The sequence below is a fragment of the Schistocerca americana genome, chromosome 3 (genome assembly GCF_021461395.2).
Source record: "Schistocerca americana isolate TAMUIC-IGC-003095 chromosome 3, iqSchAmer2.1, whole genome shotgun sequence".
In the NCBI taxonomy this organism is placed as follows: Eukaryota; Metazoa; Arthropoda; class Insecta; order Orthoptera; family Acrididae; genus Schistocerca; species Schistocerca americana.
Window position 1 is genome coordinate 424,787,096 of NC_060121.1, and position 15,653 is coordinate 424,802,748.

Here is a 15,653-nt window from a genome sequence, read left to right on the forward strand (position 1 = left end):
TAGACAATAGGATAAGTCCTGATTTCATTTGGTAAGAACTGATGGTAGGGTTTGACTGCAGCACAGACCCCACAAAGCCATGGACCCAAGTTGTCAAGGCATTGTGCAAGCTGGTTGTGGTTCCATAATTATGCAGGCTGTGTTTATATGGAATGGACTGCATCCTCTGGTCCAACTGAATTAATCATTGACCATTTTCAGCCATTCATAGACTTCATGTTCCCAAACAATGATGGAATTTTTGTGGATGATGATGCGCCTTATCACTGGGTCACAATTGTTCACGATTCGTTTGAAGAACATTCTGGACAAATTGAGTGAATAATTTGGCCACCTAAACTACCTCACATGAATCCCATGAACATTTATGAGATGTACTTGAGTCAGTTCTTGCACAAAATTCTGCACCGGCAACATTTCACAATTATGGATGGCTATGGAGGCTGCATGGCTCAAAAATCCTGCATGGGACTTCCAGTGGCTCATTGAGTCCATGCCATATCAAGCTGCTGCACGACACTGGGCAAAAGGAGTCTGTCATGATATAAGGAGGCATCCCATGACTTTTGTCACCTTATTGTAAAACAGATGAGAGGTGACAGCAGTGTGTGGCATTGTCGATTTTTAAGAGACATTTTTAAAAACATTTGAAAACATTGTGCGCTTGATGGAATGTTGGTAAATATTGGGCACTCTGTCAGAAAAGAGTGGACAGACAATAGTATATGGGAAATGCACAAGTATCTTGAATGCTGGAATTTCATCTGCTTTCATACAAAACTGTCTTCTGGTTTACAAATTGAAAAAAAAAGTAACTGCAATGCAAAGATGAACCATTATAGTTTTCACAAGTGGTTCAAGGTGCAACTATTGGAAAAAGTAAATTGGTCATCTGTCAGTGTAACGGGTAATCCCCATACTATTCAGTCAGTAAAGATATAGCTCCAACAAAAGCAATGAAAAGACAATTTTGTTTAATGTTTGAAATGCCACATTGCGAATATTCATGGCAATTTGTGCAAGAAGGAACTTATAGATCTAGTAGACAGTAAGAGAGAGAGAGAGAGAGAGAGGGGGGGGGGGGGGGGGCGGCACAGTTTCAACAAAATGTTACTGATGAGATGGCTAAAAACATGGTCACAGAGTTCTTAGACTCCCACTATACTAATGCTACTTTAATGCATTCAAAATGATTTAGGTATCATTGAAACATTACTTGGTAACAAATGACAAACATTCCACTGCCACAGAAACTGAGAAACTATTGAAGCAGTGGCACAAATAATGTCAGAGAAGTGAAGCCCTGTAGACTACACAGAAATGATTGTTGAAGAAGTTTCTAAAAGTGAAGTAAGTGTGAAATTAATATAATTATCTACTTGGCAATTCCAGTGACTCTTCCACAGGCCAGAGCACAGTTGACAACTGTTACGGCATAAAGTCAAGCACTGGCACAGCAGGGAAGAGAAGGCTGACCTTCCTCCAGGATGACAATGCAACAGCAGTGGCCCCTATGTGAAGAGGACATATGTGCTGTGACTGACTGGTGACACCCCAGTTCAATAGCAGCCTCAAGATTGGTAACTTCGACTGCAGTGCCAATTCTAGTCACTACGCTTGTACTCTCTATGTAGCACAGATTTGTGATTGTTTATGCTTATTATTTTGTATGTTGCCCTTTGCTTGCAACACAGCTGTGTAATTGCAAAAATTAAGAATTGTAATTTTCTTTTTGTAATAAAACTCATTAATACAGTTGGTTTGATTGTTCATCTAGCGATCCAAATATGAAGGCTTCCTAGACACTACAACAACTGTGTTGAGAAGAAAGTAGCTCTGAACTAAACGGTACTTACCATTTGCCATAATTTTTCTTTCTTCTGTGTTTGTGTTTCAGATTTTGAGTGAATGGTGCCTAACACAGTTCCACAATAAATCTCACATTGTTACTGAGCAATACACTTATGCACAAGTATGATATGCTGCTCACAGACTACAGTGATTGGTAAGTGCAGTACTTAAGGAGTTTATGTTATTTTAATGTTGTTGTTTACAGGTATGATTCAGTTCCATTTTAGCACCCCTTTTGCACTGAATACACCAGTAAACATGTAACATTCTGATTATTGTAGAATCTCTTGAACAAAAAATCATACCCAGATATTTGAAAAACAGCAGATGTCACAACCATCTACAAGAGGAGCAGGAGAAGAGATCCACAAAACTGCATCCAGTATCTATGATAATGATTTGTTGTAGAATCTTATAACATATTCTGAGCTCAAATATAATGGTGTACCTTGAACAGGATGATTTCCTTCATGCCGGCCAGCATGGATTCCAAAAACCGGCTCACAATTTTCTCACATGGCATACTGAAAGATGTGAATCAAGGTAGTTAGGTAGATGTAGTATTCCTCAATTTCTGAAGAGCAACTGCTTCAGTACCTTGTCCCTGCCTGTTACCATAACGTACTATCATATGGGGTATCAAGAGAAAAAAATGTGACTGGACTGAGGAGCTTTTCTTACAGAGAATACAGCAAGCTACCTTGGATGTAGAGTCACCAACAGATGTAGAAGTAACGTTGGGTGTATCCCAGAAAAGTGCAGTCAGATCCTTGCTGTTCATATTGTATGCTAATGACCTGAAGACAATATTAATAGTAACCTCAGACTTTTCACAGATGGTGCTGTTATCTATAATTAAGTACTATCTCAAAGAAATTGCACAAATATTCCATCAGATCTTGATAACATTTCAGAGTTTCAAAGCGGTGCAAAGATATGGAAATTGCTTTAAAAGTTGAGAGATGTAAAATAGTACATTTTACAAAATGAAAAAAATGTAGTACCCCATAACTATAACATCGATGAGTCACAGATGAAATCGGTCAACTCATACAAACCTGGTGTAACAATCTGGAAGAATGAAATGGAAAGATCACACACTCTCTCATAGATAAAGCAGGTAAGAGACTGTGGTTCATTGGTAGAGCGCTTGGGAAATGCCATCAGTCTAGAAAGGAAACTGCATACAAGACACTTGTGTGACCCATCTTAGAACATTGCTAGAGTACAGAATACACACCAAATAAGACCAACATTGGATACTGGATGGACACAAGAAAAGGCAGATGGATGGTCACCTATGAGAGAGTGTCACAAGGATGCTGAAAGAATTGAACTGGCTGATGCTTGAGGAAAGACACAAAACTATCCCACATAAACTTACTTTAAAAGTTTCCGGAGTTAAATTTAAACGATTAATCTAGGAACATAATACAACCCCACTCTATGTATTGCTCCTACAGGGTTTGAAAAGAGAGGTTAGACTAATGACGACTTGTACAGAGGTGTCATAATAACTAGTAAAATGAGAGATACCCTCTGCCGTGCACTTCACAGTGTTCTGCAGAGATTAGGTTTAGTTGTAGATGTTTGTATTTTGTGAAGTTTTTATGAATTATTCATATGTAGCTTTTGATGTTTCATTTTTCAGCTGTTATAATTATATGTGTCTGTATGACTCAGCAAGGTATAAAAGCAGTGATACAAAATACAAATAAACATGGCCTAATTGTGCCATGTGTGTTAAACTTAAGATGACCAGGCTAAACGGATTCTGATAAAAACAGATGTTTTGAATGATTTTTCCTTTGTGGGAAACCATAGTCATGTAGAACATTTTGAAAGAAATTTCCGCCATTTGACTATAGACCATTGTTCATTTATTTCACACATCAATGATTTCAGCTTTTAAGCATTCTAAAGTGCATTTTCAACTGCAAAATTAATGAAGTGTACAAATCATACAGTGCAGAACATAGGAAGAAACAGTCATTACGTATTTGCAAATATTAGTTACATGATACAATACATCTTAGGTGTCTATCTGACACGTCATCATCAGAGGAATATATTTCTGGTCTTATAAACCACTCATCCTCATCACCCTCCTGGCCTTAATTTACATTCCATCTCAGCATTTCTTCACACTAACTACTCTTTTTTCGATCCATCTTAGTTTTCTACAACTTTCACTGTCTCATCTGTCTATTTTTCACCACCCCCCTCTCACCTCTGTTATGTGCAATGCACTTAGCTTTTCTCTCTTATTAACTCATGCACAATGTTTAAGCAGTAATCTCTGTCTTGCATATTACCCTGTCTTCCACATTTAAGCTCTCAGGCTTTCAAATCTCATCCAGTGCAGTCTCCAACAATCAATCTTTTCTTCTCATCCCACCCAGTAAGTCTCCCCTGACCCGCGATTCTGAGTGACTTTTCTGAGATCTACCCCTTTTCCTAGACCTCTCCAGTCCTTTTCCTTCACTCCTCTCCCTTCCTCTTCAACCCTTCTGCCTGAAGAAGGAGCCACTGGTTCCGAAAGTTTGCCTAATTATAACCTTTTTTTAAGAGCGTATTCTGTCATCGCTTGGTGAGTACACTAACATGATATGACATATTTAACAGTCAATACATTGCTGTGATGTTCGTTCATGAGATACATGCATCAACTGAGAGGTGTAAAATAGTGCACTTCACAAAATGAAAAAATGTAGTAACAAAGATCATAACAAAGTGACTCCACCCAAGTGTTTGCGGGAGAGCTTCCGTGAAGTTTGGAAGGTATGAGATAAAGTGCTGGCAGAAGTAAAGCTGTGAGAAAGGGGTGTGAGTCATGCTTGTATAGCTCGACACAGTTTTAATCTGCCAGGAAGTTTCATATCAGCGCACACTCCACTGCAGAGTGAAAATCTCATTCTGGAATGTAATACTATGTACTTAGAGTGTAAATGTAACCATTTTAGATGTACAACAAGGTTTGATCTAAAAAATGATTGTGCAAATGCGTTATTATAAACATGTAATTGTCTCATTCTTGGAGACATTTATAAGAAATCACACTTATGCAGCAACATGCAAGATCCATGTGAAAGGCAGCCATGGCACAAAACCAAGCAACTGTCACACCTGAAAGATCCTGAGACAGAACCTGCTTAATGACATTCACTGTACACTCCTAAAATACAACAGTGCCCACAATGAAACATGACTGGTCTGTAGAGAGAGAATGAAGAGAGGGCTGACTTGGTGGCAAGGGGGCATGAGTGTTGGTAGGAAGAGGGTGAGGGTGACAAAAGGAGGTGGCAGGGGTGGAGTCTTGGACTGTTGGACTGCTTAGGGAGAGGGGGGGGGGGGGGTAAGAAGACAGTTGAAGGGAAGGGGAAGGTTTTGGAGGTGGATGGAGAATGGAGCAGATTTGGAAGTGGGTGTGGGATGAAGGAGGAGGGGCAGGGGGGATTGACAGAAGATGGTACATGGAACTTCAGTATACATGAATGTCCATTAAAATCATATTAATGAATTCTTACTAGTTACAGCATGTAAAAATCTATACACATTTTCAAAAATGGCACATCGGTATGCTACATTATGTACCTAAACCGTAGAATGCAGTATTACACAAATATTATTAATTTCATATTAATGTAGTCTTACTACTTGTAGCATTTATGGATGCAAATCAAACAAAATGGGTTCTACATTCATTTTCAAACTGATATAACTAATATTCATTTTACAAATACAATATATGGGGTCCACCAAAGATTACTACGAGTTATTAAAAATTCCAAAATCGAGGTCTATTGTTACAAAGTCCTATAAGACATATGCTTATTTTATAGATGTAGTACATTAAACTATCTCAACCCACGTAGCTCTGCTAAAAACAAACATATAGTCACAGGTTCACTGGCATCACTATTAGGCAATATGGATCTGGAATTACAAAATTACAAATAAGTAATGGGTGTAACCCAACAGCTTAAGAGAGAACATTGGGGGGGGGGGGGGGGGGGTTGGAGGGGGAATGGGTGGAGTTGGACCAGGAGATAGTCATAGGCAGGGGGAAGGAATGGGTGAAAGACAATATTTTTCCCACATGGAATGTTTTCCTCTATTATATACTATATACTTGACTATACATTGCAGTATTATATAAATATCCATCCAGTTTCATATTGATGGACTGTTAATAATTCTGTCGAGTGAAGATCTGAAGCATACAAAACTTGTTCCATAAGCATTTTAAATTATGAAAGTTGCATATGAATACATTCATTTTGCAAATGGTAGTACATACTTAGTTGTAATGCCAATCATTCTAGTGACACCAAAGAACCTATGATTATATACTAGTTTTTAGCAGAGTTACATAGGTAAAGTTAGTGTTAATGTACTTCCTCTAGAATATGAGTGCATGTGCTACAGAGCTTTGCAACAATGGATAGTAATTTTAGAATTTTTAATGTCTCCAAGTAGTCTTTGACAGACTCCATATGTCATTATCTATAAAATGAATATGTATGTCACTTTGGAAAAGCATATAGAACACATTATGTTTGGTTCACATCTTCACCTCCTATAAGTAGTGAGACTATATTAATATGAAATTAATAATATTCATGGAGCATAACATACTAATATAGCATAATGATGTGCCATCTACGAAAATGTATGTTTGGTTCACATTTCACATGTTATAACTAATAAGTATACATTAATATTAATTTAATGGACATTTGTGTAATACTGAAGTGTGAAGTGTATGGTTAGATATATAAAATTATAAAATAGGTCACTTACAAACCATCTTCTGTCTATCTGACCTCCCCCCCCCCCCCTCCCCTTCCTTTCAATACCTTTTCCAAATCTGCTCCCTCCCACATTGTAACTTCCCATTCTTCCTCAACTGTCCACTCCACTTTCCCTGCCCTCCAAGACCCCAACCCTGCCACCCTCTGCTTTTGTCAGCCTCCCCCTACCAACACACCCTCCCGTTCATTCTCTCTCTACTGACCAGTCATGTTTTATTGTGAACACTTTTGTATTTTAGGAGTGTGTAGTGAGTTTCATTAAGCAGGTCCTGCCTCAGGATCTTTCAGGTGTTGCAGTTTCTAGGTTTTGTGGCACCACCACATTTCACATCTTGCATGTTGCTGTTTAACTCTGATTTCTTCTGTATGTCTCCAGGAATGAGGGAATTACAATTTTATAATATTGCATCTACATGATCATGTTTTAGATCAGATCTTGTTGTACACCTAAATTGACTTTATTTACATTCTGAGCACAGAGTTTTATGTTGTATCTGTGTAAGAGGGTGTTACGAGTGTGTATTACAAGGATATGTTTAGCAGTTATCCAAAGAAATATCTACCTTCTCTTTCCTGGTAATGCCTCTGGTATTCCAAAGATCATGTGGCTCACACAGTGGTGCTGCTTTGTTATTATCTCTGCCACTGTTTTGACAAATCTTAATGTCAATTTGATACATGGATCTGATGAATGCATGTCCAACAGTGTATTTGCTGTTTAATAAGATTATTTTCTGTGCACAATATCAAAGTTATAATGTATCACTGATATGCATTTATATCCTGTAATATAACTGGTTTAAAAGACCAGAAAAAGTTTTTTGATGATGACTTGTAAGATATATTATAAATTTTAAGTTATAATCTCAAATACATAATGATTTCTTGTTGTGACATGCACTGTATGACATGTATACTTTATTAATTTCCAATCCAACATGCACTTTAGAATGGTTAAAATTCAAAATCATTAGTGTGTGAAATAAATGAACAACACAGTCAAACAGCAGAAATTTGTTAAAAAAGAGAAAGACCTTTCATCCTTTTGCAGTGGGCAGAAAATAGTAAAATGGCAGTTATTGCTGCTTCATGTTTAATGCAGATTTCCTAGTCCACTCAGAATTTCAAACATTAAATTTTTTCCAAGTGTGTTTGCTAAGCAGCAAACTGTAAAGTGTTTTGTGCATTCTTGATTGTAGATGTGGAACTCTTTTGAGAGGATGGCAGTTCAAATCTCCATCCTCCCAACAAGATTTAGATTTTCTGTGACTTTCCTTAATCACTTAAGTTTAATGACAGGATAGTCCCCATGAGAAACCATAGCTAATTTCTTTCATAACCTCCCTTGGTCTGAGCTTGCGATCTATCTCTAATGATGTCATGGTCAACAGAATGTTATACCCCAGCCTTAGTTGCTTCTTCTTTTCCTTACTTGCACAATGCTATGCATTAACTCCATGAAGCCGTCAGCCATAAGAACATTAACACTTGGTTCAAATGTTGGAGGAGTACACAAAAGTGATATATGGGAGTGCTTATGAAACTGTAAGCAAAAGCTGGGTAAGTGTAAATTGTGCTTGTTGTTGGTGCTTCATGGCCTGACTGCCAAACAGAAACAAGACAGGATTCATCAGAGTTTTCATCCACACATCCCCATTATAACGACAAGTGGCAATACCTGAAGTACAATGCAGGTTGAATGAAGCAAATTGTTGAATGGTGCAAGTCAAGCTCACAGAAATAAAAAATTGTTAAGTGTTTGAACTCACAAGTCATGATTATAAAAAATGTATTGAATGAGTGAATGAAATAAAATTCTTGACTGGCAATCTTGTTCACTAATTGCTAGGCACAAATTGTATAGCATTTGACAAGGTCTGCTATGAAGGTCTGTACACTTTTTACATGCACATATCTCATGACTGTCTTCCTGGATTTACTGATTTTGGTATTTTTTTATTACACCCCCTTCCCCCTCCCCTACTATCAGCATTGGAAACACAGTATATCAAGGTGGGTTTCTGGACATCTGGATAAGCTTCCTACAACCACACCCTGGTAAGTGTATATCAGAGATCACATTCGTATAGCTTTCATCTCAAATCTTGTTCACCTCATGAGCACATTATTCACAAATAGGTGAAGATTTGAAACTTCGTGGCAGATTAAGACTGTGTGCTAGAGTGGGACTCAAACCTGCAACTTTTGCTTTTGTGGGCAAGTGCTCCACTGCACAGTTTTAATCTACCCTGAAATGTCAAATCAGTGCGCACTCTGCTGCAGAACAGAAATTCACTCAGTTGAGTAATTTATTTTGTTCATTTATGTTTTGCGATATTTTCCTCCTTCGAAGTCCAAGCAGTGGAATCAAAATTTCTGCCCTCTCACTATTTCATTCAAAAATGATCATTGGAGCATTATAACCTATGATGTTTATGGTCTGGTCCTATTAACTACCACACAGTATTCCCTCTCAGCTCTGTACATCCTTTGTAACTAAAACCATAGCTATATGATATTGACTGAACTCTTAACTGTACACATTCACAATATATTGAACAGTAAGGTGCATTAATTGATGTGTAACAAGTAGTCAACCAAAATACAAGGGGAAGATGAAACAGATAAATTGAAACAGATAACATACTCAATGAAGTGTACCCCATGTAAATGGAAAAATATGTCTTGAACTAGATTCACTATCCTTGCTATAGTATCTATGTCACTGGATATTTTGATGTTACTACTTATTTTGATTTTTCTCCACAAGTGAATCTAAGCATTTAAAATGTTTAACTAGTCCACAGACAACTAATTTGTTATATATTTATCAGAAGTGCTTTTTATCAGAAGTGCTTTGCCTATCAGGTGATTAAATTTTTCCATGTTGATTACTGTAAATTTCAGATTTATTTAATAATGGCATAAAATGTATAAAATAGGCTTAAAAAAACAAAAACATCACTTCATGTTTCGTTTGGCAATATATATGAAGTTGAGTGCACTACTACTGTTTTGTAAATATTTTTTTCAATACCTGTGACATTATTTTATGAGTGATTCAGTTAGATACCAATAATGCATTACATTCCCTTTCATTTTAATTTATGCACATCAAATAACAACCACTTTCATGAGAAAGAAAATTGGTTTATCATACCTATAACCATTTTGACAGAGACATTGTTCTCGTTCAGGACTTCATAGACATGTCTCTGTAAAATGTGTCCATCAAGCACAAGCCACTGGTGAATCTCGGGGGTGGAATTGTCTGGATTGGGCAATCCTGGTTGTCGAGGTTCCCATTCAGGAGGCAAAAGCTCAACAAGTTCTGATGCATCCACAGATTGCAAACATTCAGCAGTGAGGTTGTCTTCACAAGCTCGAATCCGTCTTAAGTATGTCATTGATTCACGCTCTGATTCACTTAGTGGCTGGCCAGGAAAGATTGCTGAGCCACTAGACAACCAAGCACGTGCAAACAGTTTTTGGGCTTGTTTGGATGTGGCTAATGCTGTCACCATTGTTGCTCCAGCACGATGAGCAAGTATAGTCACCGCCTGTTAAGTACAAATCATGCTGAAATTAAAAACTGTATAGTCCTAATATCATATTATCAACAAAAATATTTCACATATGAGAGATTATTACATAAAAACCTAAATACTGAGGATTGGTAAGAACTGTACAGTCCTAGAAGTATATCATCAACAAAAATATTGCACATATGGGAGATTATTACGTACAAACTTGAAAACTGAGCATTGCTAATAATACCCAATAATTACTGTATGATTCTCCATATCCATTTCACTGAAAGTGTCTGAATATTTAAATAAGTATTGAAAGACATAAACTGCACTGTAGCAACATAAAGTTTGTAATCCTAAAATTTATTGTGACCCATCAGTACATGAAAGCTTTCAACTAGTCATTGTTACAGGAAAAAAAAACTCACTCCTTTTTTTATAGAAATTACTTAGAAAAGAAGAGAAATAAATCTGTGCCTAGACACTTCTTTCCATGTAGTAAAATACATAATAAGTAAGCAAGAAATAGAACTGTGAAATAATTCATTGTACTAGTGATACAAAAAGCCAAATAAGGTGAGAGAATCAATTTGCTTAATCTAATCTATTATGGAGAAAGTCTCACATGTGAGGGGAAGAACTGATACCCAAAATAGCCATAAGTAATGCAAATAATGGAAATGCAGTTCCCTAAGGCTAATACATATTGCTAGAGAAAATTTTACAAGTAACAACAAATAATTTCTTGTAATATCAGTCCACAGCTTGTATCCGTTCAAAAAATTTAGTCATCTTTCTTTCGGCTGTTAGTGTTTTATTTTCTAACATGCTTGAAAATGGCATAATGTCAAAATTTCAATCATGTAAGCATTGTGTTTGTTGTTTTTTTTTTAATAAAATCATCTTGCACTCAGATGTTAGTGTTTTATTTTACAATTTTTACTGAAAGCAAGGTGACTTCATTTAAAAAACAACAAAATACGCTGCCTACACAAATCTCAGAAGATTGAAAATCATTAAGGCCTCTTTCAGTTAAAATAATTTTTACCTTCTATAGCAAAATAAAAAATTTAACGGAAATGGGTATCTTTTCAAAGACAAGGTGACAATATACCTACATTTTACAAGAGTGATTCCTTATACAATAATGCAGTAATTATTTTCCAATTTTTAAAAGTACAAACTGATCTGTTGCTTTAGTCTTCAAGAATGATTTACCATCCATCTCCTTTTCACACTATATTTTAGATTCTGGGCTGACTGCAATGAACTCTTGTAAAAGTAAAATGACAGATAAATAGGAAATAAAATAAATGGTGAAAGGAAAAAAGTGCTATTTTTTTTATATTGGGTGCCATTGCCACAGATTTATTGGAAGACAACTCTATTTTCCACTCTGATTGTTATATAACCACTATCATTTATACTAAGATCAGCTGATTTTGGTTTTCTGTCATTTTCAAGTGCATACACCTATGTGGTGCACATTTATGAGTATAGCAGTGTTTACTTGAAATGGCAAACAGCCAAAAAATCAGCTGTTCATAGATTAAGTGTCAGTGGTAGTATAACAGCCAGGTGGAAAATAGAACTGTCTTTCAATATTATGTATTAGTTAAGCTTGTGACTTCCCCAACAAGCATGGCTGTCTTTAATCACTAAGATATGACAACTCTTTATCACAATGGCTACATTTTTAATTACTTTAGGTTTCTAGTCATCTAAAGAGATAAAATTACCATGAGTTATTTGTCATGTCACTGGTACTCAGTCCATCTTAAAATAGTGCAATATATGAGTCCTACATCTACAGTGCCTTGTGATGGTGAAGCAGTTCCACCTGCTTTTATTTCTTCATTTGTTGTTTGTTGTCCTCGATGTTGACTTACTACATCGCTACACTGGCTGAAAAAATGGGTTGTGTGTTCCAACACAGACTACTGTCAATCATGTAGCCGACAGGTGCACAGTTGTGTTTCACAGTACTTTAGTTTTCACTCTGCACAACCCCGAATATTACAGACTTATATGCCCAGTGAACTATTGATAAGATAACAAAGATCTGTCACAACAACTGACCCCCCTGCGTAGTCATACTGTTGCAGTATCAAACATTTGAACATGACATTTTTCATATTGTAATATTAGTTTCTGGAATAACACTGACGTTGCAAATTAATTATTTCATTTGTTCAATGTAGGTGATACCTTAGTTTATTAATTCACTGAAAGGGACATATTCTTGATGCTACCATTATTTTATTGCCATTTTTACCACTGTATTGTAGTTGCTCAAGTCAGTCTGCTAATAACAGTCCATAACACCAATGTTTTGCTACAACATTTCCTCCATTACATTAGTTAGAAAATCATTAGCATGGATTAGATGTCCAATTACTTGAGTTTTTTTGTTACTTCTGTTTTAACCAGTGCCATTTGTCCATTCATTTCTTTAACATTAGTAACAGTGAACTTCATTCTCCATTCAGGAAGTATTTGTCATTTTCCTCTGGATTCTTTGCCTGTATGATGTCCATTAGAATAATTGAGATACAATTTTTTTTGTAATTTTTGCTTACTTCTCAATCAAGTTTCTTATTTTTTGTATGCTCATTACACACATTCTTTGAATATCTGTTACATTACTGTGGTCATTCTCCAAATAAAACCTCACTACTTACATCTGTATTTTCTGTTCTAGTGTTCATTCTCATGTATCTGTAGAATTTCCATTTTCAAAATCTGATACAATCATAATATCATTAACAAATCTAATCCAAACAATTGCCTTATATTTATTTTTCTCCATTTCATGCAAGTTTTTATTTGTATTGCCTTTGTTCTGTACATGTTCAAAACAAGTAGAGAGGGCCATCTTGTCTAACTCTTCACCTTATTTTAGGCTGTTTTTTAATGTCAGTGGTATTTACTTTTGTGCTTTGGTTTTCCATAAATATGGAATCAGTCTTTCATAGTCTCTGCCTATTCTAAGTTTATTCACTTGACAAAATAGGTCTTTCAAAAGAGATTTTCTATAGACCAATGGAAAATGAACAGGTTTATCTGTTCATCTGCATTGTTTATTCTTGAATCATTTGTAGTGATTTAAGAACAAAAATTCTAGATGCCTTAAGTCATTTGCTATTCCTAGATATGAAATGGTTTCTCAAGAGATTTTTTCAGTCTTGTCTCTTATCATTACTGTGGTGTCACTGCCAGACACCACACTTGCTAGGTGGTAGTTTTAAATCGGCCGCAGTCCATTAGTACATGTCGGACCCGCATGTCACTACTGTGTGATCGCAGACCGAGCGCCACCACAAGGCAGGTCTCAAGATACGGACTAGCACTCGCCCCAGTTGTACGGACGACGTAGCTAGCGATGCACACTGTCGAAGCCTCGCGCATTTGCAGAGCAGATAGTTAGAATAGCCTTCAGCTAAGTCAACGGCTACGACCTAGCAAGGCGCCATTAGCAGTATATTGTCTGAAACTATAGAGTCTCACTTGTATCGTCAATAGCGATGTACCGCAAGTATGGATTAAAGTTAAGTATTCCAGAAGCTACGTACTTTTCTTTATAGCATTCATTACGTATCCTGTTTCAGACCTCACGCCCATCTGCGTGAGCTTAGCGTGTGCCTTTCGGCTACTTCCGTGGCGTGGCTGTCTTGCTACGCCACAACAATTACCATCATTGACACTTCAACGATTAGGCTACACAACTGGGTCTTGAAAGCACCTTGTCCTCAAATACTCCTCACTGTGATAATATCTGAGTTTGTGATTTATCACTCATTCATTGACAAATCATGTTATGTCAATCCCATCATGAAGGAGAGGCCTCAGATATGTGAAATGCATCAAGTTATACATTAACAGGCAGACACAAAAAGTGCTTGTTACTTCTGTAGAGTATATTAACAACAAATTATGAGCAGCACTAATGTACTCAAACTGATAAACATTATATATTATGCATGTTCAGACAAAAATAGGTACTTTGAAAAGAGCCCCTGCTCTTCTTTCTGTAGTGCTTGACTGGTATTACCATTCAATACATCAGACAAACCATTTTAACTTTTTACAAACCACTACTAGCTGTCTATGTACAGGTAAAATCAGGATCTATACGATAATAATATTAGAGCTAGGCAGAATTTACATTCAGATGAATTCTAGAAGGGATGATAATGAGCTGTTCTTTTACTTTATGTTTAAATATCTGGGGACTTTCAATGTCCTGTCTGATGTCCATTGGTAACCTGTTAAGAGTTTTGCCCCATTACTCCATTCTGAACCCTAGAGAGGGGTGCATAGTCAATACAGAAAGTATTTCTACTTCTAGTATTGTGGTTGTTGACCTCATCTTGAATTCACTCTTGTTATTAAGCACAAATGCCATTAGAGAATATATGTATTGGCATGCAAGTGTAAGAAGCCATAGATCCCTAAAGAGGTTTCTGCAGATGTTCCACTATCAACTATAAACAATATTCTTATTGCATACTTTCGTAAAATAACTACTTTTTCACTTTAGCTGCAATACTCCAGAAGATTATGCTGTAGGGCAGAACTGAGTAGAAGTATGTTAGCAATCTTGACTGCAAATCAATACAGAGAGATTTCTGAGCTCAGAGCAGGCAAACTGAGTTTTTTGGCTAATTATCTACATGTTGGTGCCATGTCAGTCTATATCCAACCTGGAGACATAGGAACTTCACATATCAAGACTCATCCATTGTATGCGCATTGATATCTGTTTCTGTTATCTCTAGTTTTATTTGTTTGGAACCACATAACATGAATTTTTGGAAGATTGAGGGTTAAGCTGTTGGCTGTGAACCAGTTGTAAGCCTCTTCCATATTTTTCTTGCTGTGCCTGGTATGCACGTGTTTTGACCTTTTATCCATATAGTTCTGTCATCAGCAAACATTATAGTTTTTGAAAAGTCCTACCATGTCCCTGGTATACCATTTATATAGACCAGAAACAGTAGTAATCCCAGCATTGAACATCATTCTAGCACACCATACTTAATGTTTCCTCTCACACACACACACACACACACACACACACACACACTAGAATGGCATTTGTGAGGTCACAAGGTAACACATTGCATTCTCAGTAGAAAAAACTATAGAGATGCCAAAGTGAGCTGTTGTTAAAAGTTTACTCTCAAAAACACGGATCAGTATTCTGTTGTAAGCAACTATCTCAAAAACTTTTAAAAATGCAGGAAAGAGTGAGAATAGTCTACAACCAGAGATCAGTTGCTTGTCTCCACTTTTTCATATTGGTGTTATTACAGTGTACTTCAGTCTGTCAGGAAATATTCATTGACTCATTGACTGATTAAAAAGTTGACTGAGCATTTGATAAGCAGTCTTGCTGCACAGTTTTCAAATGGCTCAACAAACATGAAACATAAGAAACTGAAGCTATTAGCAGACT

General features: G+C 36.6%; 1 protein-coding gene across 1 annotated transcript in view; it reads right to left on the reverse strand.

The window, feature by feature from the left end:
• The window catches only part of LOC124605153 (neurotactin), a 268,585-nt gene that overhangs the window by 8,323 nt on the left and 244,609 nt on the right, over positions 1 to 15,653 (reverse strand). Inside the window, exon 8 of the mRNA XM_047136634.1 lies at positions 9,826 to 10,225. Coding sequence (XP_046992590.1) covers positions 9,826 to 10,225 — 400 coding nt within the window. The remainder of the gene's footprint in view (positions 1 to 9,825; positions 10,226 to 15,653) is intronic.